This window comes from Gopherus flavomarginatus, chromosome 3 (genome assembly GCF_025201925.1).
Source record: "Gopherus flavomarginatus isolate rGopFla2 chromosome 3, rGopFla2.mat.asm, whole genome shotgun sequence".
NCBI classification, from domain to species: Eukaryota; Metazoa; Chordata; order Testudines; family Testudinidae; genus Gopherus; species Gopherus flavomarginatus.
The window spans coordinates 13,001,935-13,028,933 of record NC_066619.1 but is presented as its reverse complement, the minus strand read 5'-3'; the positions used below and the strand labels follow the sequence as shown (position 1 = coordinate 13,028,933).

At 45.6% G+C, this 26,999-nt stretch overlaps 1 protein-coding gene across 11 annotated transcripts in view; it reads right to left on the bottom strand.

Annotated features, from left to right (window-relative positions):
• Positions 1-26,999, bottom strand: part of LOC127046497 (urea transporter 2-like) — a 44,300-nt gene that overhangs the window by 11,912 nt on the left and 5,389 nt on the right. For 4 of the 11 annotated variants that reach the window (XM_050943594.1, XM_050943592.1, XM_050943593.1 and 1 more), the window contains 6 exons: positions 11,673-11,744; positions 9,513-9,642; positions 6,113-6,272; positions 4,658-4,847; positions 3,927-4,055; positions 1,261-1,453 (listed from right to left, as the gene is read on the bottom strand). In XM_050943594.1, coding sequence (XP_050799551.1) covers positions 1,261-1,453; positions 3,927-4,055; positions 4,658-4,847; positions 6,113-6,272; positions 9,513-9,527 — 687 coding nt within the window. In that variant the 5' untranslated portion in view covers positions 9,528-9,642; positions 11,673-11,744. Of the gene's footprint in view, positions 1-1,260; positions 1,454-3,926; positions 4,056-4,305; positions 4,490-4,657; positions 4,848-5,879; positions 6,002-6,112; positions 6,273-9,512; positions 9,643-11,672; positions 11,745-26,999 lie in introns of those variants that run through there. The other 7 variants (XM_050943591.1, XM_050943602.1, XM_050943601.1 and 4 more) reach the window with 4 other exon arrangements.

Below are 26,999 nucleotides of genomic sequence, written 5' to 3'. Positions count from 1 at the left end.
AAGCCTTGCCAGGGGACCCCCAAGACCCAGACCCTCTGGATCTTAACACAAGGAAAATAAACCCTTTCCCTCACCGTTGCCTCTCCCAGGCTTCCCCTCCCTGGGTTACCCTGGAAGATCACTGTGATTCAAACTCTTTGAATCTCAAAACAGAGAGGAAAATTCACCTTCCCCCCCTCCTTCTCTCTCCCCCTCCCAGACTCTCCCTGAGAGAGAAAGTAATCCTAACACAGAGAGAAAATTAACCTTTCTCTCCCCCTTCCCTCCTTTCTCCCACCAATTCCCTGGTGAATCCAGACCCCGTCCCCTGGGGTCTCACACCAGAATAAAAAAACAATCAGGTTCTTAAACAAGAAAAGCTTTTAATTAAAGAAAGAAAAACAGTAAAAATTATCTTTGTAAATTTAAAATGGAATAGGTACAGGGTCTTTCAGCTATAGACACTGGGAATACCCTCCCAGCCTAAGTATACAAGTACAAATTAAAGCCCTTTCAGCAAAATACAAATTTGAACTCCTTCCAGCCAAATACACATTTGCAAATAAAGAAAACAACCATAAGCCTAGCTCACTTTACCTACCTAGTACTCACTATTCTGAATTTATAAGAGCCTGTATCGGAGAGATTGGAGAGAAACCTGGTTGCACGTCTGCTCCCTCTGAGCCCCCAGAGAGAATAACAACCAAAATCTAACAGCACACACACAAAAACTTCCCTCCCTCAAGATTTGAAAGTATCCTGTCCCCTGATTGGTCCTCTGGTCAGGTGACAGCCTGGCTCACTGATCTTGTTAACTCTTTACAGGCAAAAGAGAGATGAAGTACTTCTGTTCTATTAACTCTTTCTTATCTGTTTATGACATAGTGTCTGTGTCAATTTCTTAACAAGAAGATGATTTTAAAAAGCTTAATAGATTATATTAATCATATGTGATACAAAGGTGTAATTCCAGAATTACATGAAAATTGGAACAGAACTATGGAGCCATGACCAGTATCTCCATGGTAATGGATTATTAGAATCCAGAGAGATTCACTGCGGATTATAACATGTATTTAGGTCCAGTTGTGTGCTTAAGATACTTGGAAACTCTAAAATTGAAGTCACAGTTACCATAGTAAAATATTACATATCGGTTACTTGTTACCATGGAAATACAGAATTGTATTTTGGGGCTCTGTCTTTGTCATATAAACTAAAAGGACATGGCTCTTTATTGGCTTACTGTGTAACAGGCATGGAACTTTTAGTGACTCTTACCTTTGGCACATCAATGGTGGACCAGGTGATATTGGGCACTGATGTTGCAGGCTTAGTGAGGACTGTAGGGAAGAAAAGGTTGTAGTGTCCAGTGGCCGCAGAGTATAATGTCAGTGCTGCATTGAAAGGCAGGGTGAAAACAGGAAGATCCCACCTACTGAAGATTGAGCCTAAAGCACTGGAGAAAACTGGGCTTAAAGAGAAAAACAAAATGATCTCATTAGAGGCTTGTGAAGAGTAATTCCTCAGATCGCTCAGCCAGGCAAAAACTATCCATTATCCTGACAAATAATATAGGAAATGCATACTCTTCATGCCTTTTGGTTTTTAGGAACTGTTTGAGTTCCGGAGGTGCTTCTGATACAATCAGATTTATTTTCGGTTATCTTGCAAGTCCCACATCCATACTTGTACATTGCAATCAGCAATACACAGTTTTCCTCCCTGCGTTCATTACCCTAAACATATTTAGGGACAGATCTTCAGTTGGTGTGAACTGGTGAAGCTTCATGGACTTCAACAAAGCTGATTTACACCAGCTGAGGATCTGGCTCTTAATTTATTAGGGCTAGAGAGGGGCCCAAATCAGACCAGACTGAAGCCTTGAACTGGGAGAAAGCTTAGAGTGTATCCAAGCTTATGGGTTGGGACCCTGGCTAAATAAATCAATAGACAAAGCCTATGACCATTTGAGTTACAGCAACAAAACTGGTTATAATTCACCACCTGAGCTTTAGGCAGATGAGAATCTATGTGTTTCAGCCCTTTCCAGCAAAATATCCTGAGTTCGAAAGACCGATTGCCAGTCTGCCTGGGCACATCATTGTTTGACAGGCCAGTAAAATATCATTAGTTGTTTTCATCAATCATCATGGTTAAGGGCAGGTACGTAGGTTCTGTGCCTGGGCTGGTAAATTTTTATAACATTTTTAAAATACCCATTTATACAAGTAAAAGAAAAAATGAAAAACTTGTGGTTTACAAGGGCAGGGAAATGGTGAAAAGAATGTTGATGTTCACATTACAATGGGCAATTGACATGTGGCTAACATTTAGGACACTGAATTAATTTTAGTTAAACATGGAAATTACATATAAACTGGGAATGTATTTTAGAAAGGATTAATCTAAAATGTATAAAGGTAAATAATAGTAAAAAATCACTGCTTTAGAAGCCAATGCATGTGTGGTATACTCTGGAGGGAATTCTGCATCCCTCCTCCAAAATTCTGCTCACAATATTTTAAAATGTTGCAATTTTTTCCCCATAACTAAATGTGGAGACTCCACATGGCCGTGGGAAACAGAGGCCACTGGCTGCACAGAGGTGGGAGATCACCCTGCAGCCCCCGGCCCTGACCCTGGACTTGGTGGTGAGGCTGCACCCGACCCACCTGCTCCTTCACACCAGGTGCACCAGGTGTGGCTGGAGAGGCTCAGTCTGGCAGGATCCAAGTGTGGAAGGGTTTAGTGGTGGTGGGGATACAGCTGTAGGGTGAGAGTGTTCTAGGTAGGGCAATCTGGGTGTGTGCTGCTCAGTGGGTGGGTCTAGGTGCAGGAGATGGATCTGGATGCACAGGGGCTCATTGGGGGACAATGAGACTCTGCAGGAGGATTCAGGTGAAGGTGATTGGGGCTCATCAGAGGGGTTCTGAGTGTGGGGGACTTATGGAGGGAGTAGGACTTGGTGGGGTGGGGGTCTGGATGCAGCTGGTAGGGGCTTAGTGGGGTGAAGGTCCGAGTTGTCCAGGTGCAGGTGGGGTGGGGCTCACCAAGATAGGTGTTTGAGTGCAGAGAGGTCAGTGGGGGATGGTCTGGGTGCAGGGGTGGGGGTCAGGGGAGTCCAGCTGGGGAGTTGGGGCTTGATGGGGGGATCTGGGTGCAGGGCGGCTATGAATGCAGGAGGTGAGGCTTGGTGGGGTGGGTGGTTGGTGGTGAGGGTTCTGGATGCAGGGGAAGTCATGGCTGAGGAGTGATTTGGGCAGGAAGCATGTGCGTGTGTGCATTCATGCAGCTTCCTGCAGCCTGAGGAAGTTTCTGGGGGTGGTTCTGACCTAGCCCTAGCTGCTCCTTTCAGGGGAAGGGGAGTCATGCCTGAGACAGGGTATGAGCCACCAACCAGGGTGTCTCCACCCCTGCACTGCTGCAGTGATTTACTTCTCTGCCAGCTGTTCCAGGTGGCTGGAATGACTTGCCTGCACTGCTGGGGAGGGGTGCATGACCGCTCTCGTGACTTCCCTTTGCTTCCCTGTCAGAAAGTCATTTTTCTGCAGAGAAGCAAAGAAATCTGTGGGGGACATGAATTCTGCATGTGCACAGTGGCCCAGAATTCCCCCAGGAGTAGCAGTAGTAGCATGATTTCATTAGTTTAAAAATCTATGCAAGACAACATATGACAGCCAATGTCTTAGGAACAGAAAGAATCAGAATCTAAGCACTGGTGCACCTCAATCCCTCTTATTCTCTGCCTGTGGCATGTAGGAGTCTAATCTGTGGGAGTTGTAATATTTTGGTCTCATTTCAGTTGCTGGGTTTAGAGGGTGGGTGTTGGTGGTCTATGATATGCAGGAGGTCAGACTAGATGATCTGGTGGTCCATTCTGCCCTTAAATTCTATGACATAGAAGTGTTTAGGCTTTCACAGAAGCCTAAAAGTGTGCGACTTACCATGTCATGGATACTGCAGCAACAGGCAGTAGAAGCCACCAATAGAAGTTTCCCTTGTCAGATAATACTGCTATGAGCAGTCCCACCAGGACCCCATTATAGCCATGCAGTCCTGCTGCTATGGATGATCTGTGGGAGAAAGACAATTGACTGGAAGGTTTTGTTGTTGTTGAAATACATCATCACTTAACTCTGTCCCTTCACCTGCGGTGAATCAATGCTTCCTGTGCTGGAATGTAATTTCCAGGTGTGCTGTCTACCAGTGGAATTATACCAGTGTAAGGGAAGAATCAGGACCTAAAAGTCCTGGCTCCCAGTTCCTTGGTCTTGTGGTTAAGGTACTGGATTGACCCTTGAGAGATCTGGATTCAAGTCTCACCTGTGATACAGGCTTCTTGGTGACCAGGGGCAAGTCATTTAACTTCCCTGGGCTTCTGTTCTCCGTTTGTACATATCCTAACTCCTGGGCTTGTTTTGCCTCAGTTAGGATTTCAGGAGCTCGGGTCTTGAAGGTGTAGGAAAAATGTATTTCTTAGTGAAGACAGCATTCCCTCGCAGTTATGTTTCAGAGTATAACAACCTATATAAGAATAGGTTAGGAAGCACATTTTCTTTCTATAGATATGTTAAGCTAAGGCAATACTAGCTACTCAGCACATCAAAGGGCAGATATTTGAACTTGGATCTATTTCTCACTTATCACAATATTTTAAATCACAAGACAAATCTACCTGTCCTGATTCAGAAGAAGTGCTGTTAACGTTGAGACAACTGTTCCTAAACAGCCTGTAAGTGTCCACCAACGATTCTGGACAAGGAACCCAACAATCATGATAAGCCCACTGAGAGGGTTATTGACAAACATGACCTGGGATATCCCTCGCAGGACCCAGTCGACAAACTGAAATGGGACCGGTTTATCTGGAAGAGATCACATTGTAAACACTTGATAAATGAGATGGTCTGTCCAGGATGGTTTTCTGGAAACGCATGGAGAAATGCAAGGGCGCCACATTGCTTGGCAGCAAAATCAAGGCATGGATCAGTGAGGCTGTAAAACTCGACTCAGATTTTATGATTGCCTGTACAATGGTTTGCAGCTGAAAACCTAACTGACACTAATAGTGTAGCTGTTAGAGTTTCCTATTCTAAAGCATGCTGGGCCAGATTCATACAAACTGGCTTATGTATGATGTCTGCATCTCGGATGGCAGATTGGGTGAGTATCTCGCTGCTGATTTATTGAGCGATCAAAACCCAGGATGTTGTAAACAAGACACGAGAAGTCATTCTTCCACTTTACTCTGCGCTGGTTAGGCCTCAACTGGAGTATTGTGTCCAGTTCTGGGCACCACATTTCAAGAAAGATGTGGAGAAATTGGAGAGGGTCCAGAGAAGAGCAACAAGAATGATTAAAGGTCTTGAGAACATGACCTATGAAGGAAGGCTGAAGGAATTGGGTTTGTTTAGTTTGGAAAAGAGAAGACTGAGAGGGGACATGATAGCAGTTTTCAGGTATCTAAAAGGGTGTCATCAGGAGGATGGAGAAAACTTGTTCACCTTAGCCTTCAATGATAGAACAAGAAGCAATGGGCTTAAACTGCAGCAAGGGAGATTTAGGTTGGACATTAGGAAAAAGTTCCTAACTGTCAGGGTAGTTAAACACTGGAATAGATTGCCTAGGGAAGTTGTGGAATCTCCATCTCTGGAGATATTTAAGAGTAGGTTAGATAAATGTCTATTAGGGATGGTCTAGACAGTATTTGGTCCTGCCATGAGGGCAGGGGACTGGACTCGATGACCTCTCGAGGTCCCTTCCAGTCCTAGAGTCTATGAGTCTATGATTTAACTTCATAGTGGCATTTGGGCATGACAAACATTAGTCTGTGGAAAGAAAGGGGAGCATGATAAGGAACGACCCACATTGAAATAAACATCCTCTGTTACACTCACAAGATGAAATTCACTTCTCTGCGGAGGGGCTGGCACATGGGGTGAATTTCAGCTTATGCACCCTCTGGACTTGGGTGGTGGATAAGCCTTGGGCTGGTTCTTTGCACAAGGGAGCATTTCTCCTACAATGTAGGAATGGTTCAGTATTATCATTTCTGTTCCGCAGTTTATTAAGCCAGATCATCCTTGAATTAGTTGATACAGATGGAACATACTGGTCGCTATGGAATTACCTTGAAGCCAGACTCCAAACTGTTTCATGTCTCCTGTGATATAGCCCACGGCTTTGCTGACTCCCTTCCCACATTTTCTCACTGGAGTCTGGTTTTGTGTCTTCTTTTCCCCTTTTGTTTCTCTCTTGACTTCAACACCCTCCATGGGTGCTTTCAGAGCCTTTGAAGGAAATTCAGGAAAAGAGACAATGCATTATGATGCCCCAATATGTCTGTTATTTATTACCTCTGCCTCTTAGTATTTATTGCACACTGAAACTGGGAGCAATTCAAGAGAAGATGGTCTATTATGGAATTATCTGTTTTTCTTTAAACTATCGCTCTTCATTGGATGAGAAGGTCATGTCTTTAATCTCTGTCAAGTACTCTGTATTGCCCCTCACCACAATACCCAAGGTCAAGATTTTCATAGTTTCATAAATCTGAAGGCCAGAAGGAACCATGGTCATCTAGAATGACCTGAGGCGTAATCCAGGCCATAGTTTCACTCAGTAATAACATGTGGTTCAGCTACAACCTACCTTCTAGAACTAAATCAATTCTTGATTTAAAGGGTGAAACCATGGTCCCCTTGAAGCCAATGGGAGTTTTGCCATTGATGTCAGTGGAGCCAAGATTTAATCCACTACATCCCTTGGGAAGCTGTTCCAATGGATATGAACACTCACTGCTAACATTTTTTTCACCTTATTTTTGGTTTGAATTCGTCTAGCTGTTTCTTCCAACCATCAAAATGAGTGCTTAAAGTTAGGACCACATGTCCATATTTGATCACTTAAATGAGGTCAAATACAGCAAAGCACAAAAACACAGGCTTCACTTTAAGCACATGCATAGTCCCTCACACCACTATTCTCTTACTTAAAGTTAACCTTTTTCTTTTATGTTTGGCTGAATTAGGGTCTTAGGTGCAGATCCTCGAAGATAGATAGATGCTTAGTTTCCAAGGAAATCAATAGGAGTTAGGCATCTAAATGGCTTTGCAATTCTCGGCCTAAATGCCTACTTTTCAAAAGTGCTCAGCATTTATTTAAGAGACTAGAGCCCTGATCCGAGGCCTGTTGTCATTGGAAAGACTTTATGAATGTAGGATCCTAATCACACACACTATTTTTGAAAATCTTGTCTCAAGTGCTTAGTGAGCATTTCCCAATTTAGCACGATGAGCTCAAAATCCCCAAAACTTTCATTGGAATTCACTCACTGTTTCGAGCGATAGGACCCATCCAGGCCAATTGTTGAGGAAAAGAAGACATTGCAGTGAATGGCAAACTAAAGCATCTGTTCTGATTGGTGGACTATTGCCTACACAGGAAGCAAAATGTAGTAGGGCACCCCTACTGGTAAGACTGTGAGTAGATAATTTAAATATGACACTAGATTTTACACACAAAGATTAGAAGAAGTCTATAGCCATTTAGGGCTTAACACTTAAAACGATGTTGTACATTATGGTTGCTTGGAGCTTCATGGCAGCAGTAGGGATAAAACTCATGCTCCAAAAGTACAGGCCCTATTACTTACATTAAAGGAGAAACTCCCTTAGGTGTAGCAGTTTAGGGCCTATAACACACAACTGAGCGGTTCTGACTCAGTCTGGAAGAACACATGATTACATGCACATACTGGCCACCAGTTTATTGCCATAGACTATGGCACAACTGTGAAAAAAGCATAAAAATCATTTTTTTTCCAGACATATAAAAATCACTTTATTTTTTGAAAAACCAAAACTGTGCTAGTGTAGGTGCCGCACCAAAACAAGTGCAGCTGTGATCCCTGCCCAGGAGAGCGCACAATCTTACCTCAGGTGTGTGTGTCTCAGTAAATAAGGGGTATCAACAGACAAGTAAGGGGAGCAAAAAGGAAGAAAACTATGACAATAATAAGATCATGTGGTTACTCAGTGCAGCACGGCCTGTACATACATATCTCAATGGTTCTGTTACTCATTTTTGTTTTTTGTTTAACCTTCCCCCCTTCCTCACTTTCCTAGACATAATTGCTGCACCAAATGCTTTGTACTTTTATTATTTTTGAAATCTTTCATTTCAGAATGGGGGTGTACTTGACCACTTCCAGTATAAAAAAATCAAGTATCAGAATTTTCCATCCAAGAAAAGTGCTTGTGGGCAAATGGTTGAATGTACAGACAAATGACTCAGCATTTAAAAAAAAAAAGAATGATTATTTTTCCTGTTAATTATTATGCAGAAAACAATTGGCTAGTTCATAAAACCAATAGAAAGTGTGTTCTGGGTTTGGCAGAAAAATGTAATCTGTATTCAGCACTTAGCATACCTCACATGCTTCCTTGCATTCTGATTGAGTAACTAGGTATTTGTGTAGATGATAAGCCTACTGATAGGGTTACTGACGAACATCACCTGGGATGTCCCTTGCAGGACCCAACAGACAAACTGAAACACGAGTGGTTTATCTGAAAGAGATTGTAAATAAAATGGTCTGTCCAGGACGAGTTTTTAAGAACAGATGGAGAAATACAAGGATGCCACACTGCTTGGCAGCAAAACTGAGGCATATACCAATGAGGCTGTAAAACTCAGATTTTACGATTGCCCGTATAATGGTTTGCAGCTGGAAAGCTAACTGAGATTGTTTACATCATAGCGATTTGGAAATGTTACACAGTAGGGAACATAATGTCCCAATGAAGAAGGGTCTGCATACCTGGTCAGGTAAATTGTATAGTAGAGATGAAAAGGGTACATGCTTGATGCCTAAATTCGAGATAGCACATACTTAACTCTCTGTACATGCATGAATCCATTCCTGTTCAGTAAGGAATTTAAGAATGGGTTTATTCCATTGGCGCCAAAAAGGGACTTAAGTGTTTTGTTGAATAGGGGCCTAAATTAATAGTGAAATTTAAACTTTATTGGTGCTTCCTTTCTATGCAGAACCTGTCCTGTGGTGAAAAACATGATTAGGGCAGCTTCCACTAGTTTCCTCTCTGTTCAAAGGAACACTTGCCCTGGGCTATAGATTAATGCTGGCACATTAATCTTCAGTGAGATGTGGAGTTCTAAATGAAAGACAACGTGTGTGTGAATGCCAAGAGAACCTAGTCATTATGTTATTCATCAGTTCGTGTGTTCTGAAACGCTTAAGGGGACAGTCAATTAGTTTAAACACAATTATCTCATGGGACAAATTCTGCTCTCCGCTATGCAGGTGTAAATCTGGGGGACTCCACTGAATTGAGTGGAATTGCTCTGGATTTTCATGGGCCTAACTGAGAGGAGAAATTGCCCCAGTTCTCTGTGAGGGGCAGCGAGGCAAAGTGAGAGGAGAGTGTGACATTTGTTTGGACATGCCCTTCCACTGTCCTGGCCTGAACTTCATCCTCAGAAGAAGGCTGCATTAAAGCTATGCCTACCTGGTCTTCCAGCATATCCAAAAGCTGCACTCTTGCTGAGAGGTCTGGAGAGTGTGCTGGCCAGAGGTGGTGCTTACACTCAGATTCGTTAGGCCTGTGTCCATCAAGAGGCGAGTCGGCCAAGAGAGGCCTACAGGAGATGTCACAAACATCGCTCAGAGAACAGCTGTTCATTCTTCCTAGCATGTCATGTGTGATAAAGGGCAAGCATAAGGAAATCAGTAGGAAACATGCTCACAGCAGCATGGCTTGCAATAGGCAGAGCTCATGATTAATCTCAGAAAGAGTCATAGGATTATTAAGGGCCAGATCATGTTCTCATTGACTTAAATGCTGCAGGATCACAGCCTGGTTTTTAAATTATTGGCTTATTCTTCTATGTAATGGCTCATCTATCAAAATAGCTATGTAATGTATCCCGGCTTTCTTGCCATGATGTTAGCAGTATGCTCACTGCTGGAGGATGGGGAAATCAGCTTATTTTGCCCAAGAGGCTTATATGATTTGGTCTTTATATTCTTATAAACAAATATATTAATAAAGAACAAAATGAGCCTCTCTCCTACTCCCTCAGCATCAACCCTGCCCCTACCCAAAAGGACAGAGAACTCTGTACAACCTGCAAGGTGTAAACTAAAATGTGATGACTCCATCTAGTGCTCAAAGGAAAGCAGAAGTGAGATCTGACCCACTGAAAAATTGAGGCTGACAGAGGAGATTTTTGTATGTTTTTAATGAAACTGCAGACTTACATAGGTTTTCATTGCAGTCTATGATTCTATAAGGTAATGACATGAAATCTTATGTTGAAAAATGCGCTCACAGGGCCACATTCTGATGTAGGTTACATGGGAGTAAATCTGGAGTAAGTCTCTTGAATTCATAGTAGTTACTCAGGTCCGCAGTTCGTTCTTTAATAAATAAATATGCTATTAAAGTAAAATTAACATTGTTTTCCACTCTTCTAAAGAGTATTTTAAATTAGAGGTGAGGAGGAACTGGAAAATGTACATAGGGGACAATTCTACAGTGACATGTGACAGGAATAATTGGCTTCAATTTCTTTTGTCTCTCTCTGAATTGTCATGATTCTGTGAAATTTTGTGTGTGTGTGCTAAGATTCCAGTTAAGGGTTAAATTCTGTTCTTGATTTTGCCACTGTAAATCCAGAGTAACTCCATTAGTCTCTATGGAGCTACAATGATAATTTATAACACATGCTCCCTACTGGTTTGGTATGAAACCATTTAAAAAAAAATCTGCTGGTTCATCTATAGAACCTACAATGAAAGTAGATGAGCTAAGGAATATTCCTGATGTATATTTTGTGGGAGTTTCATTTTGAACACGATACAACTCCATGTATGGGTCTGCGCCAACTCTTATTTTATACAGCTCAAGAATGAGAGATAAACACCCAAGAACTGCGTTTAGAAAGTGATCAGGATGCAAGGAACTGTCCTGTCAAATTCTGACCTATCACATCACAGAGTTACTCGATTTACTGCTGATTTACACAAAGTAGGTGCATTGTTTACATTATCCAATAATTCCAACGGCTTTTTTTTTCATTTCCCTTGCCTTGAGAATTTTGAGCTGTCAGATAAGTTATCTCACTGTAGCCTTAAGTAAATTATAGCCTTTAGAAGAACAATACTGGTTAGTTAAAATATTTCATAGTTATAATGAAATAGCCTATTGGAAGAAAAAAAAACCTACATGAATTTCTGATGTACAAATATTAAGCTACAGCAGTGATTCTTCTGCAGTGAATGAGAAGCCAGTCGATTTTTCTCTCTCATCTATCCAGAGCCAATATGTCTTATAATGGAGCTCTGGGTATTGCATAAATGTATCATCTCCTCAAATCAGGTCAATTCCATTCTGCTGTACATTGCAACCATAGCATTCTGCTGGCACCACACCTACAGTAGTGACCCACTAAAACTGAAGAGTGGTGAAGTGGATGGTGGGGTTTGAATCCTGGAACATCTGGCATGACCTGTAAATATTATTTCACATGTTGAAATAAAATGGTACATCTAGGAGTCCATTCATTAAAAAATATACATTATAATACACTACTTGTATTTACTGGTATCTACTTGTAGCTGGTAAAGGACCAGAGACTTTCATTAGAATTATTAGCTCAATACTCACAGATAATGCTGATTTCCAACTTCTCTCCTGTGTGTTTTGGGAGGAGGAGGGAGTTGATTTTTGCTTACGAGTCTGCAGATAGAAAAGTAATCAAGTATTCTCTTCTCTACACTAGAATTTCTCTTGTTGCCAATGTGACCCTGAGGATTTTCAAGTTTCTGTATAAGAGGATTTAAAGCCCCATGTGGTCTTTTTTTATTTCAGCAGATTTCAGCATGCACGTACATTCATTATATCTCACTTCCTTCAGGATTGTTATTGTAAAAGATTTTGAGCTGGCATAAATAAATGCAGCTCCATTGATGTTGATTAAGATCTGTCCCATGTATCTAAGTTCATGTTGCTCAATATTAAGTACAAAATGCATATTTTGTGATTGCATGCGCGTGTGCACACACACAATCCCAAATGTTGGCAAGCTTCTAATGCATTTATTATGCTTGCTAGACATACTCTACTGTGTCAGATAAATGTGCAATTAGAAAATTAGAGTTAGCTTACGTTTGGTTAAGAAAATAACCTATTTGCTGTATCGTTTGTGGCTAGTAGGGAGAAGGCCCCAACCAGCAAGTAAAAGAAGGCCGTGAGAATGATAAGTAATGTTACTTGGAGTGTGGGAAAGAGCTTGATTCCAAAACTAACTAATAAAATAAAGATCTGCATTAACAAGACAAAGGGAAATTGTCTTCAAAGAAACAAGCCCAAAGCAAGCAAGGATGGGGAGAGAAATAAGAAAGGAAGGCCTTGGAGTAAGACTTAGCAAGGATAAACTGCTTCAGTCTGGGTTTTTGCTAAAACTAACAAGTTAGCTGAAGAGTATAAAGGGAGCCATGAAACTGCAGGTTCTTGCTCAGACCCTACCTGATTATGCTGGAATACGCCAGAATGAGATGGTCATCCCTAGGTTTGGCCTATTTGTAAGTATACTGCTCACAAACTTAAGAATACTATATTGGGTGTGGTGACTGCTTATTTTTAGGCTGTTAGACATGTTTAGAGCAACTGCATAAAGTACCATTTGGGCTTTGGATTTAATACAAGAATTTATGGTTAAATTCGTGGTTGGTGATTTCTCATATTATTATTCATTATGCCAACATTTTGGTGATCCATGAAGGGACCACAGACATGAATTTCAGATGCTGTGAACCCCCAGAGTGAAGGGGTGGTGATCTATCCTCAGGGGCCAGTATAGAATTCTCTCCTAAAGAGAAATTCAATAACACCAGGGGAACAGAGGGAGGGACTTTGGATACCGCTGTAAAAGAATGGCTGGCAGAGCATGGCCAAGGTCTGCTGAATGCCATAAAGAACCCTGAAAAAGTCTGGTGAATGCTGTAAATAGATACATTATTGGCAGAGCACAACAGCGGTCCATTAAATGCCTCTGAAATTTTAAAGACTAAGACCCTTGGGTGACCCTGGAGACAAATATCAATACTGCCTTCTTAAGCAATCCCAAGGTATAGAAAACACAGATGAAGGCAGCTGTGTTTCAGGGACTGTAAGCGGTGGCTACGTCTGCCCGGGCAAAGAGTACCATCTTGACATGCGTGCAGAAAAAGCCCAGAAATAAGTCCAGTGCTGCTGAGAGAAATCGTCTGATGAAGGTGTGTCTCTGTGGGAGATAAGTAAGAGATTTAAGGAAAGAGAATGAGGAGTTAAAAGGAGCTTTTGCACAAGTTAACACTACGGAGTTTGGAGGGAATTAAAGATTCGGAGGTTGTGGAAATGGTAGAGTGAAAGTGTTATAAGAAGAGAAAGCTTGATTTGATAATAAAACCCAATTATGGCGGTACAACTCGGTACAGTCATGCCGAGTGGAGCCCTGGCAGGCAAACAAGTTATACGGGAAGGGAGTGGAGAGGTTGAGGGAGGTGGGGAATTACCACCACTATGCTTTTGTCCCCAGGAACCTTTACAGCTGTTCTGAAGGAAAATGGGGCCTTTTTTGAAAGGAATCGCCGGTAAATAAACAATTGTAAATGGCAGTTGCAGGCAGAGAGACAGTCTGATTCACATCATTTGACCGTGGATGATTTTGTCAAAGTCACTAAAAGGAAATCAGGGTTTTTCATTGGAACCTGACTGCCTCTGAATGTACAAGAAGGGCAAGTAATCTGGGAACAACAGCATAAAAATAATTAGAGCAGAGCCAGGGATGTTAAGCAAAAACAATTTTTTTAATGTGAAACTCTATTTGAGTAAATATGTAAGGTTTTAAGGACCCAAAGCAACACTTCTATTCTATCAAAACCCCATTTTGTATGTTTAAAATGAATTGGCTTTTTTAAAAATGCCACTAAAAATCCACTTGAAGCTTTCATTCAAAGTTGCAAGACTGACAGACACTTTTTGCCAAAAACAGGTAGCTAGTGTTGTTTGGCTTTGTTATTTAGCATTTAACCCTTTGGGTATCTCAGTGTTTTTATAAAGTTCAATGTCTCAGTCATGGCTGTGGAAGAGGCAGCCAGACCCAGGAGAGCGGGGAGAGACTCTGAATCCTTTTTCAGTAATAAAACAGCAGTTCAGAGCTGCGGGAGAAGAATGAAAAATTAAAACGACAGTGCCCCACTGGAGCAATGACAGGGGAGAGGTACACAGGCGATGCAATTAGGAACACTGGGCCTTAAGGTGGCTCTGAGTAATCAGACAGTCATGTTGATAAGGGTGTATGGAAATTCTGTGAGCACAAAATAAGCAGTTATACTTCATGTGAGTATTGTGATGGCTATTATAATGTTATATCAAATAAACAGGGTATGGTAAATTATGGAAGAATGTGCATTTCCCCACCACGTATGCAGGGCTAAAAGAAATGTAAACAAAATGTGCAACTTAATTAAAGTCCCATGAGGGCTCCAGAGAGGAGTCATGATAGGCCACGCTTTCTTTTTCAGATTGCTGTGTGCTTTGGAACCACAACTCAGCACCAAGAAAGATCAGCAAATATAAAAAAAAGGTGTTTAACCATGAAAAATCCTACCTAAAAACTATGATTAACTGTGGTGTAAAGTAAATGTTATTAAGGAGTGAAAAATCTAGATGGTGGTGTTTTGTAAGTGAAAAAGAATAAATAAATATTGAAACTAAAGTGACATTAGAAAAGATTAAAATGCCCTAGTTCGAAAACAACTTCAACTAATTAGGGTTAAACTTTTGAAGAAAACGTTGTGCAATGTGTGGATGCTATTTGGTGCATCCTACTGACAGGGAAAGCCATTTAAAAATACTAGAAGCCCTATTTAAGTTTTGATGAAAGTTGGACTCAGGCTAAACCCAGAAAAATGCCCAGCTAGTGAAGCAGGAGGTTTCCTTTCTGGGAGTAACTGCAACCCAGCCAGCAAGCTAGGTCAGTGTTTCCCAGACTTGTTCCACCACTTGTATAGGGAAAGCCCCTGCTGGGCTGGGCTGGTTTGTTTAACTGCTGTGTTGGCAGGTCTGGCCGATCCCTGCTCCCACTGGCCGTGGTTTGCTGCCCCAGGCAAATGGGAGCTGCTGGAAGCGGAGGCCAGTACGTCCCTCTGCCCACACTGCTTCCAGCAGCTCCCATTGGGCTGGAGTGGAAAACCGTGGCCAGTGGGAGCCGCGGTCGGCTAGACCTGCAGATGGGGCAGGTAAACAAACCAGCCAGGCCCGCTAGGGGCTTTCCCTGCACAAGCGGCGTCCCAAGTTTGGGAAACACTGCTCAAGAGAAACAAAATATTCAAGTGATTTTGGAGCTGCCCTGTCCTACCTCAGAAACAGCACTTGGCTTGACATGCTTTTGTTGGGATTTTTGTCCCTAACTACCTCTGCCACTGAGGCACACACCCCTCTCCCTGCTGCAGCAGAAAAAGCTAGAGTGGGAATGAGCCTCCAGCATATCCAGGCAGTGTATCATTTCAAAGAGGTGACACCAGCTCCAGTCCCCAGTGCCCCAAATGATATAAAACTTTCTGGACTATTTGTTGCAACCAGAGACCCAGCCATTTCAGCCGTGTTCACTCAGGGCCATCTATCACGGCAGAGAAAATATTGCTTAGGCCTCCAGAGTACTGAATGGGAGTTGAAAAGCAGTAGAGCCTCTGTAAAAAACAGGTATTGGCTGTGCGGTGGGCCGGGGCACTTTTCAGATGTCTGGTGGGCTTGGGACACATGAAACTGTAATGCTGGGCCAGTGTCTAGCTCTAGTTTAACACAGCCGCTGGCTGCTGAGAGCAGCAAACTGCAGTCTGGCCTCTTAAAGACCCCTCACCTTTCCTAGCATGGGACTATTAATTGATGAAGCTCCAGAGGAGTGTCCTGGAGGAATTCCCTGTCAAGGTGGGGGGGGGTCCCCTTACCTTTTTATCCCACTGCAGTACAGAATCTAACTTCTGAAGGGCTGCACCCTGGTAGTCTGGGACCCACTCACAGGATTTGTTCAATACTTAATTTGAAATGAAAGAAGGGGCTCAAGCAATTAGGGGCTGGGCCCAAGCAATTCCTTTGTTTTCATAACTGATCACAAGCTCAGAGGTGCCAGGCTACAACCTGCCAAGCTGAGAGGTGCCGGGGCTGAGCCCCAGCACAATTAAGCCCAGGATTTGCTTTTTGGGTGGGTCCAGCCCTGAATTATCCAGTCCTTGCTGGTACCACCTGAGCGCAAGCAGAAAACAGTGAACATTGCAAGAGTTTGATCCAGTGCAATCCACATTTACACCCGAAGTAACGCACAGCGAGCTAAGCCAGCTGAAGGGTAAATAGCTCCTTGTCAAGGAAAACGTGTCGCTTTGTGAAGGGGATGATTTACATGACTCAGTCTGGATTCCACCACTTCCCCTTCAAAGAGAAACGTTAAGACTGGTGCATGATGTGCCATGGAGGGCCCCCCAAAACGCTGGTGCCACTTATCAGCGACTAAGTAAGGTGGTGCAATAGTAAAACAAATGTAAAACTTCAAGTTCTTCTTCGAGTGCTTGCTCATATCGATTCCAATTAGGTGTGCGCATGCTGCGTGCACGCTCGTAGGAAGATTTTTACCCTAGCAACGCTCGGTGGGTCGGCTGGGTCGCCCCCTGGAGTGGCGCTGTTATGGCGCTGGATATATACCCCTGCCTACCCAACCGCCCTTTAGTTCCTTCTTACCGCCCGTGATGGTCGTTGGAACTGTGGAGCGTGGCTTTGCTGATCTCCACGTCCCTAGCTACTCATAGTTCTTTGCTGTTTATTGTGTGTATAGTTCGAGTTCTTGTAGGTATAGTTAGTATTAGTCGTTGTATTTATAGTTAGTGTATATAGTTTAAGGGGGGATCGGGCATTAGCCCCTTTCCTCCACCCTGGTGCAGGCCCTTCCCAAGGCACTGGGATTCAAACTGTGCTTGGCATGCCAAAAGCTGATGCCAATAGGGGATCCCCACGACTCCTGCCTCAAGTGCCTAGGGGAATCCCACCTTACTGATAAGTGCCGCATCTGCAAATCGTTTAAACCAAGGACGAAGAAGGAGTGGGACTTTCAATTGAAACAGCTCCTCATGGAGTCAGCACTTAGTCCTGCAGCATCGGTACTGAGCACCCAACAGACTGCTTCTGTAAGGAGCACCCCTTCGGCCCCGGACCGCTCCGGTACCAAGAAGGAGCCCCGGCACTGACCCCTACCGGCACCGACATCTGCTCGGCACTGCTCCTTGTCCCCGAGACCCAGGAAGCAACATAGCGCTCCAGCTGCTTCAGCTCCACAGAAGGAGCGCTCTTTGAAGATGGTTCATCTGGCACCTTCCTCTGCCGCAGCACCGTCGACTGTGGTACCGCCGATTGCAGCTCCACCGAGCGTGGCACCGTCGATTCCGGTCCCACAAGGGCCGTTGAGTCCGGTGCCTGACAGCTCCCCGGCTCATGCTGTGGTTGAGCTTGCCCTCCCTTCTACACTGGAGACCTTCTCCACGGCAAGGGAGCTCATCACCGTGACAGAGTCGACACGGTCTCAACCCCCGGCAGGGTCATGTAATCCATTGGAAAACTGGCCCTGGTAAGGCCACCTTCCGTTGGTCCAACAGAGAGACATCGTTCAAGATCACGGTCTCACAGATGCTCTCAATCACGCCGTTCCCACTCCCGGCGCCGCTCGCAGTCCCGGCACCGCTCTCCATCACGGTACCGGTCGCACTCGTGGCACCGTTCGACGTCTTGTTCTCCAGCCGGATACTCCTGGTACCGATCCGACTTACGGCACCGCCCTTGGCACCATGTATCCTGCAGTCGCTCCAGACAAAGGGACTCAAAATCCCAGTCGACCTCCTGGCACTGCTACGGTAGAATGTCCCAGTCTTGCTCGCGGTACTGTTCTAGCTCCCGGTACCGCTCCCTGGTACCTCCCCAGGATCGAGCATCCAGAACAATGGTGCTCTCCCAGGGTCTATCGGTACCATCATGGCCATCGAGACACACATCGGTGTCATCGCAGGCTGGTAGCGCATCCTATCCTCAGGAGCATGACTCTGACCTCTCCAGCCATATATTCCCATAGAGCCAGAGCCACGAGCAAGGATCTCATCACTGGTCCTTCTGGACACCGTGGGCATACCACCAGGCCCAAGGTGCTCCATCAGTGGCTCCGCGGTAGGCCCCGTCAGAACACCGGGTACCAGAGGCGACAGTAAGCCGCCCCACCCCATGGGCACGGATGAGGCTCCGATACCATCTGCAGGCACCCAGGTTCCACCTGACACAGATGACGCTCCTCAAGTGCAGGAGCCCCCACAGGACCCCCTGGTCCCAGGCTTCTCCTCCTCCTTCTCGCCTGACGAGGCGGTGGCGGAAACATCCTCCTCAGGCCCTTCACCAATTGCTCTCAGGGCCCATCAAAATCTTTTGAGGCGAGTGGCTCAGAATATGAACTTACAGGTGGAGGAGGTCCCTGAAATAGGGGACCCTGTCGTGGACATCCTATCAGCTGATGAACCTGCTAGAGTGGCTCTTCCATTTATGCGCACCATACAGGTTAATGCGGATACCATTTGGCAACCCCCGGGCTCGATTCCACCTACAGCAAGGGGAGCAGAGAGAAAATATATGGTCCCCTCAAAGGGGTATGTATATCTCTACATTCACTCACCTCCTTGCTTTTTAGTGGTGCAATCGGTGAACGAGAAGGAGCGTCATGGCCAGCAAGCCCCAGCTCCTAAGTCAAAGGAGGCTAGATTCATGGACCTCCTAGGCTGCAAAATATACTCGGCTGGGGGCCTCCAACTTAGGGTGGCAAACCAACAAGTCCTCCTAAGTAGATATAACTTTAACACGTGGGTGTCCTTGGGGAAGTTTACGAAGCTTCTTCCCCAGGAATCCCTTCAACAATTTATGACCCTACTTGAGAAGGGTAAAAAGGTAGCAAAAACCTTCCTCCAAGCCTTTTTGGGCTCAGCGGACTCTGCAGCCAGAACTCTGGAGTCAGGAGTGACAATGAGGCATATCTCCTGGCTCCAGGTATCAGGCCTTCCCCCTGAATTACATTCGGGATTTGCCCTTCGAAGGCCAGGGCCTGTTCTCGGATAAAACCGACCCCAGATTGCAAAGTCTGAAGGACAATCGAGTTATAATGTGCTCACTGGGTATGCACACACCAGTGACCCAACGCAGGACCTTCCGGCCCCAGCCACACCACCCTAATGCCCCGCCTAGGCTGCATCAGGACTTTAGCAGAAGGCCTGGTCGAGGGAATCGTCAAAGACAATCTGGCCCCCAAGGAGGTCAAAATCAGGCGTCCCCTAAACCACCAGCAGGGCCCAAGCAGAACTTTTGATGGGACGCCCGAGGGCAGCCCACTAGTTGCTCTACTGGATCCTTCTCCTCCCTTTTTCAACTGCCTCTCACAATTCCTCTCTGCCTGGTCCCAGCTAACTTCAAATCTTTGGGTTCTGCGCACGGTGGAAGTGGGATACTACCTCCAGTTTGTTTCAACGCCGACTTCCCACCCTCCCTACCCGTCCCTCTTCAGGTACCCCTCTCACGAGCAATTCCTTTTACAAGAGGTCCAGTTGCTCCTAGCCATGGGAGCCACAGAGGAGGTGCCAAAAGGCATGAGGACCAAGGGGTTTTATTTCCGCTACTTCCAAATCCCCAAGGCAAAAGGAGGTCTACGACCGATCCTAGACCTGCGAAAACTCAACAAATTCATGATAAAGCTGAAGTTCCGCATGGTAACCCTGGGGACAATTATCCCGTCCCTGGATCCGGGAGACTGGTATGCCGCCCTCAATATGAAGGATGTGTATTTCCACATCGCAATTTACCCACCACACAGACGGTACCTCCATTTTGTGGTCAACCATCAACACTTTCAGTTCACTGTCCTTCCGTTTGGCCTTTTTACAGCTCTGTGTGTGTTCACAAAATGCATGGCTGTAGTCGCCGCCTCCCTCTGGTGTCATCAGGTACACGTCTACCTGTATCTTGATGATTGGCTCATTCAAGGGACTTCCCATTTACAAATGTCACAGCACCTGCGCATTGTCAAAGACCTCTTCAATAGCCTAGGCCTGATGATCAACACAGAGAAGTCTACTCTGACACCCATGCAGAGAATAGACTTCATAGGAACAGTTCTGGACTCCAATCTGGCCACAGCGTACCTCCCGCAGTCATGTTTTCAAGCAATGGCTTCAATTATTCGAGGTCTTCAAACCTTCCCGACAACGTCGGTGCACACCTGCCTCAGCCTAGTAGGTCACATGGCCTCCTGCACCTTCGTGACCAAGCACATGAGGCTACGCCTCCGTCCCTTTCAAACCTGGCTTGCTTCAATATACCAACCATGCAGAGATAGCCTGGACTTGGTGCTCACTATTCCTCGAAAGGTTCTGGGCTCCCTAACCTGGTGGCTAAACCCCACTCTAGTCTGTGCAGGGATGCCAGTCCACCCACCGCAACCCTTGATGGCCTTAACCACGGACACATCATTTCTAGGTTGAGGTGCCCACCTCGAGGGCCTTCACACTCAAGGCCTCTGGTTCCCTCAAGAGCTGGCCTTGCACATCAATGTGTGGCAGCTGAGAGCGGTCCATCTAGCATGCCAGGTGTTTCGAGACCATCTCCAAGGCTGTTGTGTATCAGTGTTCACTGACAACACAACGGCCATGTTTTACATAAACAAGCAGGGCAGAGCATGCTCCTCCCTCCTTTGTCAAGAAGCCATCCACCTTTGGGACTTTTGCATAGCCCACTCGATCGATTTGGTAGCGTTTTTTCTCCCAAGAGTCCAGAACAATCTGGCGGATCACCTCAGCAGATGCTTCTTGTCTCGCTAGTGGTCGATTTGTCCGGACGTCATCCATTCTGTTTTCCAGAAGTGGGGGTTTCCCCACATAGACCTCTTTGCCTCCTGAGAGAACAGGAAATGCCAGGTATTCTACTCCTCCCAGGGACGCTCCCCGGGCTCCCTCTCAGACGCATTCCTGATCCCATGGAAGAGGCACCAGCTCTATGCCTTCCCACCGTTTCCGCTCGTCCACAGAGTCTTACTAAAGCTCGGCAGGGACAGCGCCCACCTGATCCTGATTGCTCCAGCGTGGCCGAGGCAGCACTGGTACACCATGTTGTTTGACCTCTCAGTGGCAGACCCGATTCCCCTGCCACTGTGTCTGGATCTCATAACACAGGACTTCAGCAGGCTTCGCCATGCAGACCTGCAGTCTCTTCACCTCACAGCATGGTTGCTGCGTGGTTGAGCCAGTCTGAGTTGCGTTGCTCTGCCTCGGTCCAACAGGTGCTCTTGGGCAGAGGAAGCCTTCCACTAGGATGACATATCTGGCCAAGTGGAAGCGTTTCTCTTGCTGGTGTGTTCAGTGAAACTCAGTCCCCAGGCAGGTGTCCGTTCCTACTGTCCTGGGCTACCTTTGGTCCCTGAAAGAACAAGGCCTAGCGGTCTGTTCCATAAAGGTACATCTGGCAGCCATTTCCGCCTTCCACCCAGGGGAAAATGGCCGATCAATCTTCTCTCACCCCATAGTTTCAAGGTTCCTCAAGGGATGGAACGTTTGTACCCTCAAGTCAGACTCCCGACCCCTACCTAGGATCTCAACCTGTTGCTAGACAAGCTTATGGGTGCTCCTTTCGAACCACTGGCCACCTGCTCGCTGCTGTATCTTTCCTGGAAGACAGCTTTCCTCGTCGCTATTACTTCAGCAAGACGAGTATCTGAGCTTCAGGCCTTGACAGTGGATCCCCCATATACGGTATTCCATAAGAACAAGGTAAAGCTGCGACCACATCCCTCCTTCCTCCCTAAAGTGGTGTCCGCTTTTCATGTCAATCAAGACATCTTCCTCCCAATCTTTTTCCCGAAGCCGCACCCATCACATCAGGAACAACAGCTGCACACCCTAGACATTCGCAGGGCTCTCGCCTTTTGTATCGAGAGAAACCCTTCTGAAGGTCACCTCAGCTCTTTGTAGCTGTGGCAGACCGGATGAAAGGCCAACCCATCTCATCCCAATGAATTTCATCTTGGGTAACATCCTGCATCCGTACATGCTATGATTTGGCTCATGTTCCGGCTAGCCTCCTCACCGCCCATTCTACTCGGGCTCAAGCTTCATCTGCCACCTTTCTGGCCCGTGTTCCCATCCAGGAAATATGTTGGGCAGCTACCTGGTCATCGATTCCCATCTTTGCCTCACATTACGCATTAGTTCAACAGTGCAGAAATGATGCAGCATTTGGCTCAGCAGTTTTGCATTCTGCAACATCTCACTCCGACCCCACCGCCTAGGTAAGGCTTGGGAATCACCTAATTGGAATCGATATGAGCAAGCACTCGAAGAAGAAAAGACGGTTACTCACTTTTGTAACTGTTGTTCTTCGAGATGTGTTGCTCATATCCATTCCAAACCTGCCTTCCTTCCCGTCTGCTGGAGTAGCTGGCAAGAAGGGTCATTGGGTAAGCAGGGGTATATATCCAGCACCATAACGGCATCACTCCAGGAGGTGACCCAGCCGACCCACTGAGTGTTGCTAGAGTAAAAATTTTCCAATGAACATGCACGCGGTGTGCGCACACCTAATTGGAATCGATTTGAGCAACACATCTCAAAGAACAACAGTTACAAAGGTGAGTAACAGTTTTTTTTGTGCTAAAAAGAATCCACCAAGGAAAACAAAATGTGGATTTAGCCAGGCTCAGCACTTCAGGGATCCTGGGAAAGATTGCCAGTTAACTATGCGGAGGAGTTACTACTTATAAGAAGCTGCAACCAATATTTAATTGCGGCTATGTACACACAACAGCTTAGGTCCGTATAAGCTATGTCACACAGGGGCGTGAATAAGCCACCCCCCCCGAGTGACGTAAGTTACATTGACCTAAGCGTCAGTATGGAGGGCGCTACATTGGTGGGAAAGTGATTTCTTATTGACTTAGAGCCTCCGCATCGGCAGTGCGTCAGCGGTGCAGCTGTAAGCGCTGTAGTGTAGCCATAGTCTGTGCGTGTTGATGCATTTACTAAACGGATAGGAGCCTGGTCTACTAGAAAAGCCACTGCACCTGTTACAGCAAGCCTATTGGTGGCGCATGTCTTCTCTAGGTGGCAATGTCCCAGGCCATAGACAGTGATCGCGGAACAACTTTCACAGGGAAGGTAAAGAAAGGTGCTTTCATCGTGCTGGGAAAAGAGCAAAAATGTCAAATACCCTACCAGCCCCACGCCTCTGGCTTGGTGGAAAGGACAAACAGAACAATCAAAACAAAATCAGGCAAAGACTGGGATGAAAAGTGGCCTTTGATTCTTATGGATTTAAGGCGGGGAAGCCAAAGTAAACCAGCCAGTGTCACTCCTTTTATTGCCAAGATGGGCGGAGAGATGAGATTTCCAGAACATTTGTTCACTGACCCTGTTGCCAAAACTATTGAAGGAAGGGTTGGTCACCTATCAGCCGGTAAGACTGCTGGGAGAAAATTTATGCCACACTTATGTATTGCACAGCAGCAGGGACAGGATCATGCTTTAACAAACAAGCCCAAAATATAGATTGGCAATCAGGGGACAGAGTGATGGTGCAGTTAACCCCAGACAACTCCCCATTTTTGGCACCTGGATGGGGAGGTCCATACTATATAATACAAAACCTCAGCCCTGCAGCTTATTTGGTACAAATAGAAGCAGGACCTAAAAGCCAGGATCGATGGCTACCTGCTAGCTACTCAGTTAAAGTTGCACAAAGGTTCCCATGAAGGGAACACCAGAAATTGGGTTGGATTTTTCAGGCTACTGTCAGTGTGTGACAAAGCTGGTGTCATCGTGCATAAGAAGTCTACTGCTGCGGTGTGTGGAAAAAGCAACTAAATAAACACAGAAATAACAGTCTAAGTTTGGGGCTATGAGGAACTCTCTGTCACTGAGGTGAGGGCCAGAAGCCCACATCAGTGGTGGGGTGAAATAAACAATGCCTCTGGATATCATATTCAATTCTGTAAGTGGTCTAAGAATGAGCAAATCATGATAATTGTGTAAGAACTGACAGTTGTCACATCAATCCCTGTTTAGGGAATGGTACCTTGAATTTTCCATATGGATCTGAGGGACATTATACAGGTTTTGTGTTTCCTGTAAAGTTTATGCAAACAAGGGCTTATTAATATGTACCTTTCTGGGCATCGAAAAGGGTCGAAATAAGAGTGGCACAAAGGTACATTGAAAAGAAAAACTCAGAGTGCTTCAAGGCAGAGGCTGGACCCGGGAATGGATTGGTATTAAGGCCCCTTAAAGAATTGCTGTACAATGATGTTCAATGTAGACATGTGTCTGCATTGTGTAATTTGATTTCGTTGCCTTTGCCAAAAGGTTTCTGTCTGCCGGAGCTTGGCTAATTGTATGGCAAAATGATAACGGACTATTGGGAAGACTTTGTTGATACAAATGCAGAGAAGTAAACGCACCCGAATCAATTCAGAGGTGAAGCCGATGGAACCTATCTGCCAGTGATGTAGCAGGCTGGTTTGGAGCCAGAGCATCACTCTGAAACCAGGCAGCCATTGAGCCCTTGTGGAAACATGACCAAACATTCCGATGCTAGGACATCCTGAGCCCAAGGAATGAGCACAGGAAAGAACTCATTAATCACTAACTTTTGAATGTATATAATATGCAATTTGTTTAAGGAAGTACAGCACAAAGTCAATGAACAAGTTAACCAACCTAATTAAGGTTATCAAAGCTGGGCAGAGGCCAGGGCCATACCCTGTTCTATGCCAGGAGAGAATGTACTAGGCAAAATCAAGGACACTGTCACTGATATGAAATAAGGGAAATTGCCCTCTTTTATAACCCCAGAGAAATTGAAAATGTGATGAGCCTGATTGATGTAAACTATAAGAACAAAACCTCTCCAGGCTCCAATACCATGAAAAGAATACAGGACTCCTTATCCCACTTACGTGCTCAGCCCAGTAATTGCAGAACATCAGGTCATTCAAACCCTTGTTAAACCTCTTGGAGTACTGGAAGATACGGCAACTCATAAAGTTTGGAAAGAGTTTTGTTTCTCTGCCTCAAATTCTGTTGCAAGTTAAGGACAAGGTCTGGAAAGCCCTGGACTTGTCCTGTTACTCGCACTTGAGAGAGACCCACATATGCCCGTGTAATATCTTACAGACAGAGTTGCTGGCATGTGAGTTCACTTTGCAGGAGCAATCTCCAAACTGCACAGTACGGTTGAGATGCTGGGGACCTGGTGGCTGGAAATAATCACTTTCGGTATAGATTCAAAAATTGTTATTCTGATTGGCCATGTTTTATACCCCACCAAAATTCACTGCAGTGATAAATGGAAAGACTTTACATCCTATACCCATTTTCCATAATGTAACTGAATGACAGGCTGAATTCAGATTACAGGACGATGCTTTAAAAGCAATACCAAAGTTTGGGCATTCTGTCCTCACTTGAGCCTGGGTCTTAAAAGCTTAATAGCCAGGTACAGAGAATTCAGCAGTTAACTAGCTCCACCTGGTGGGACCAAGCATGCAAAGTGGAATTACATCCAGGGTGACGATTGTCATTCAAAGCCGTGATAGTTATCAGCGCGATTGTGGTAATTGTAATCTTGATTTTGTATCATCAGGTTTGTTAGTTGTACAAGATGTTGCAAAATTATAGATGTGTGTTTAAAATGCTTGTACTATGTAGAGTTTTAAGGTGGTGAATGTAGGATAATTATGAAATTAAACAATTAGAGTTAGCATAAGTTTGGTTAAGAAAATAATGTAATTGCTTTATGGAGTCTGGCTAATATGGAGAGGGCCTCAAAAATCAACTAAAAGCCCGCCATGAGAATAATTAGTGTAATTTGTATTGCGGGAAAAATGTGTGATGCCAAAACTAACAAAGAGCTTCACGAACAAGACAAAGGAAAATTGTCTTCAAAGAAACAAGCCCAAACTTTTCCACTGTTCTGCTGGCAAGCAAGACTGGGGGGAGAAGACAAGAAAGGGAGGCTTGGAGGAGGGAAAGTGGCAAGGATAAAGTGGCTCAACCTGGGGTTTTGTTAACGCTATCAAGTTAGCTGAAGGGTATCAAGAGAGCCATGAATCGGAAAGTTCTTGGTCAGACCCTACCTGATCATGCTGGAGTCAGGGCCAGATTAACCTTTTGTGGGCCCAGCGCCAAACATATTTGTGGGCCCCCATGGGGGCAAAGGAGCATGACGTGGGGAGGTCGGTCCCCAGAGCGAGGGGCCAGCCAGGGGCAATGGGGCATGGCATGGTGGGGATGGCCCCACTCCACCCAGCCCAGTGCAAGGGTACTGTATACAAACTGGCGGTTGCCAGACGCACACTAACCCGCCCAGCCTTGTGCTGCCAGCATGTCCCTTCTCCTTGGGGGTGGGCCCATGCCGTGCCACACAGCCCCCGACTCCCTATGCCCAGCATTCCTCGGAACTGCTATGCCCAGCAGCCCCCCCCCACAGCCTCTTCACCACAAATGCACAGAGGGAGGCCTGCACCTCCCACCACCCAGTACCCCCCCACCCCCACAGCTATATCACTACTGCCCAATGCACTTCCTCACAGCCCACCACCACAACTACACAGCCCTCTACTCAGACCCCCCCCACTGCCCAGCATCCCAACACACGAACCTCCCCACACCTACAGAGACCCTCCACTGGCCAGCAGCCCCCCCCCCACCTCCAGAGACCCACTTCCTGTCCCCTGGCCACACTCACTGGCCTTGCTGGAAGGTGACAGTGTCTGCCAAGCTGAGCTGGCAGCATGGCCAGGGCTGGTCCAGTGCCAGGGCGGAGAATCACTCCGAGCTCTTGGGAGTGGCATGATTAGCCAGGCCAGGGTCTGTCCCTCCCCTGGCCGATTCCCTC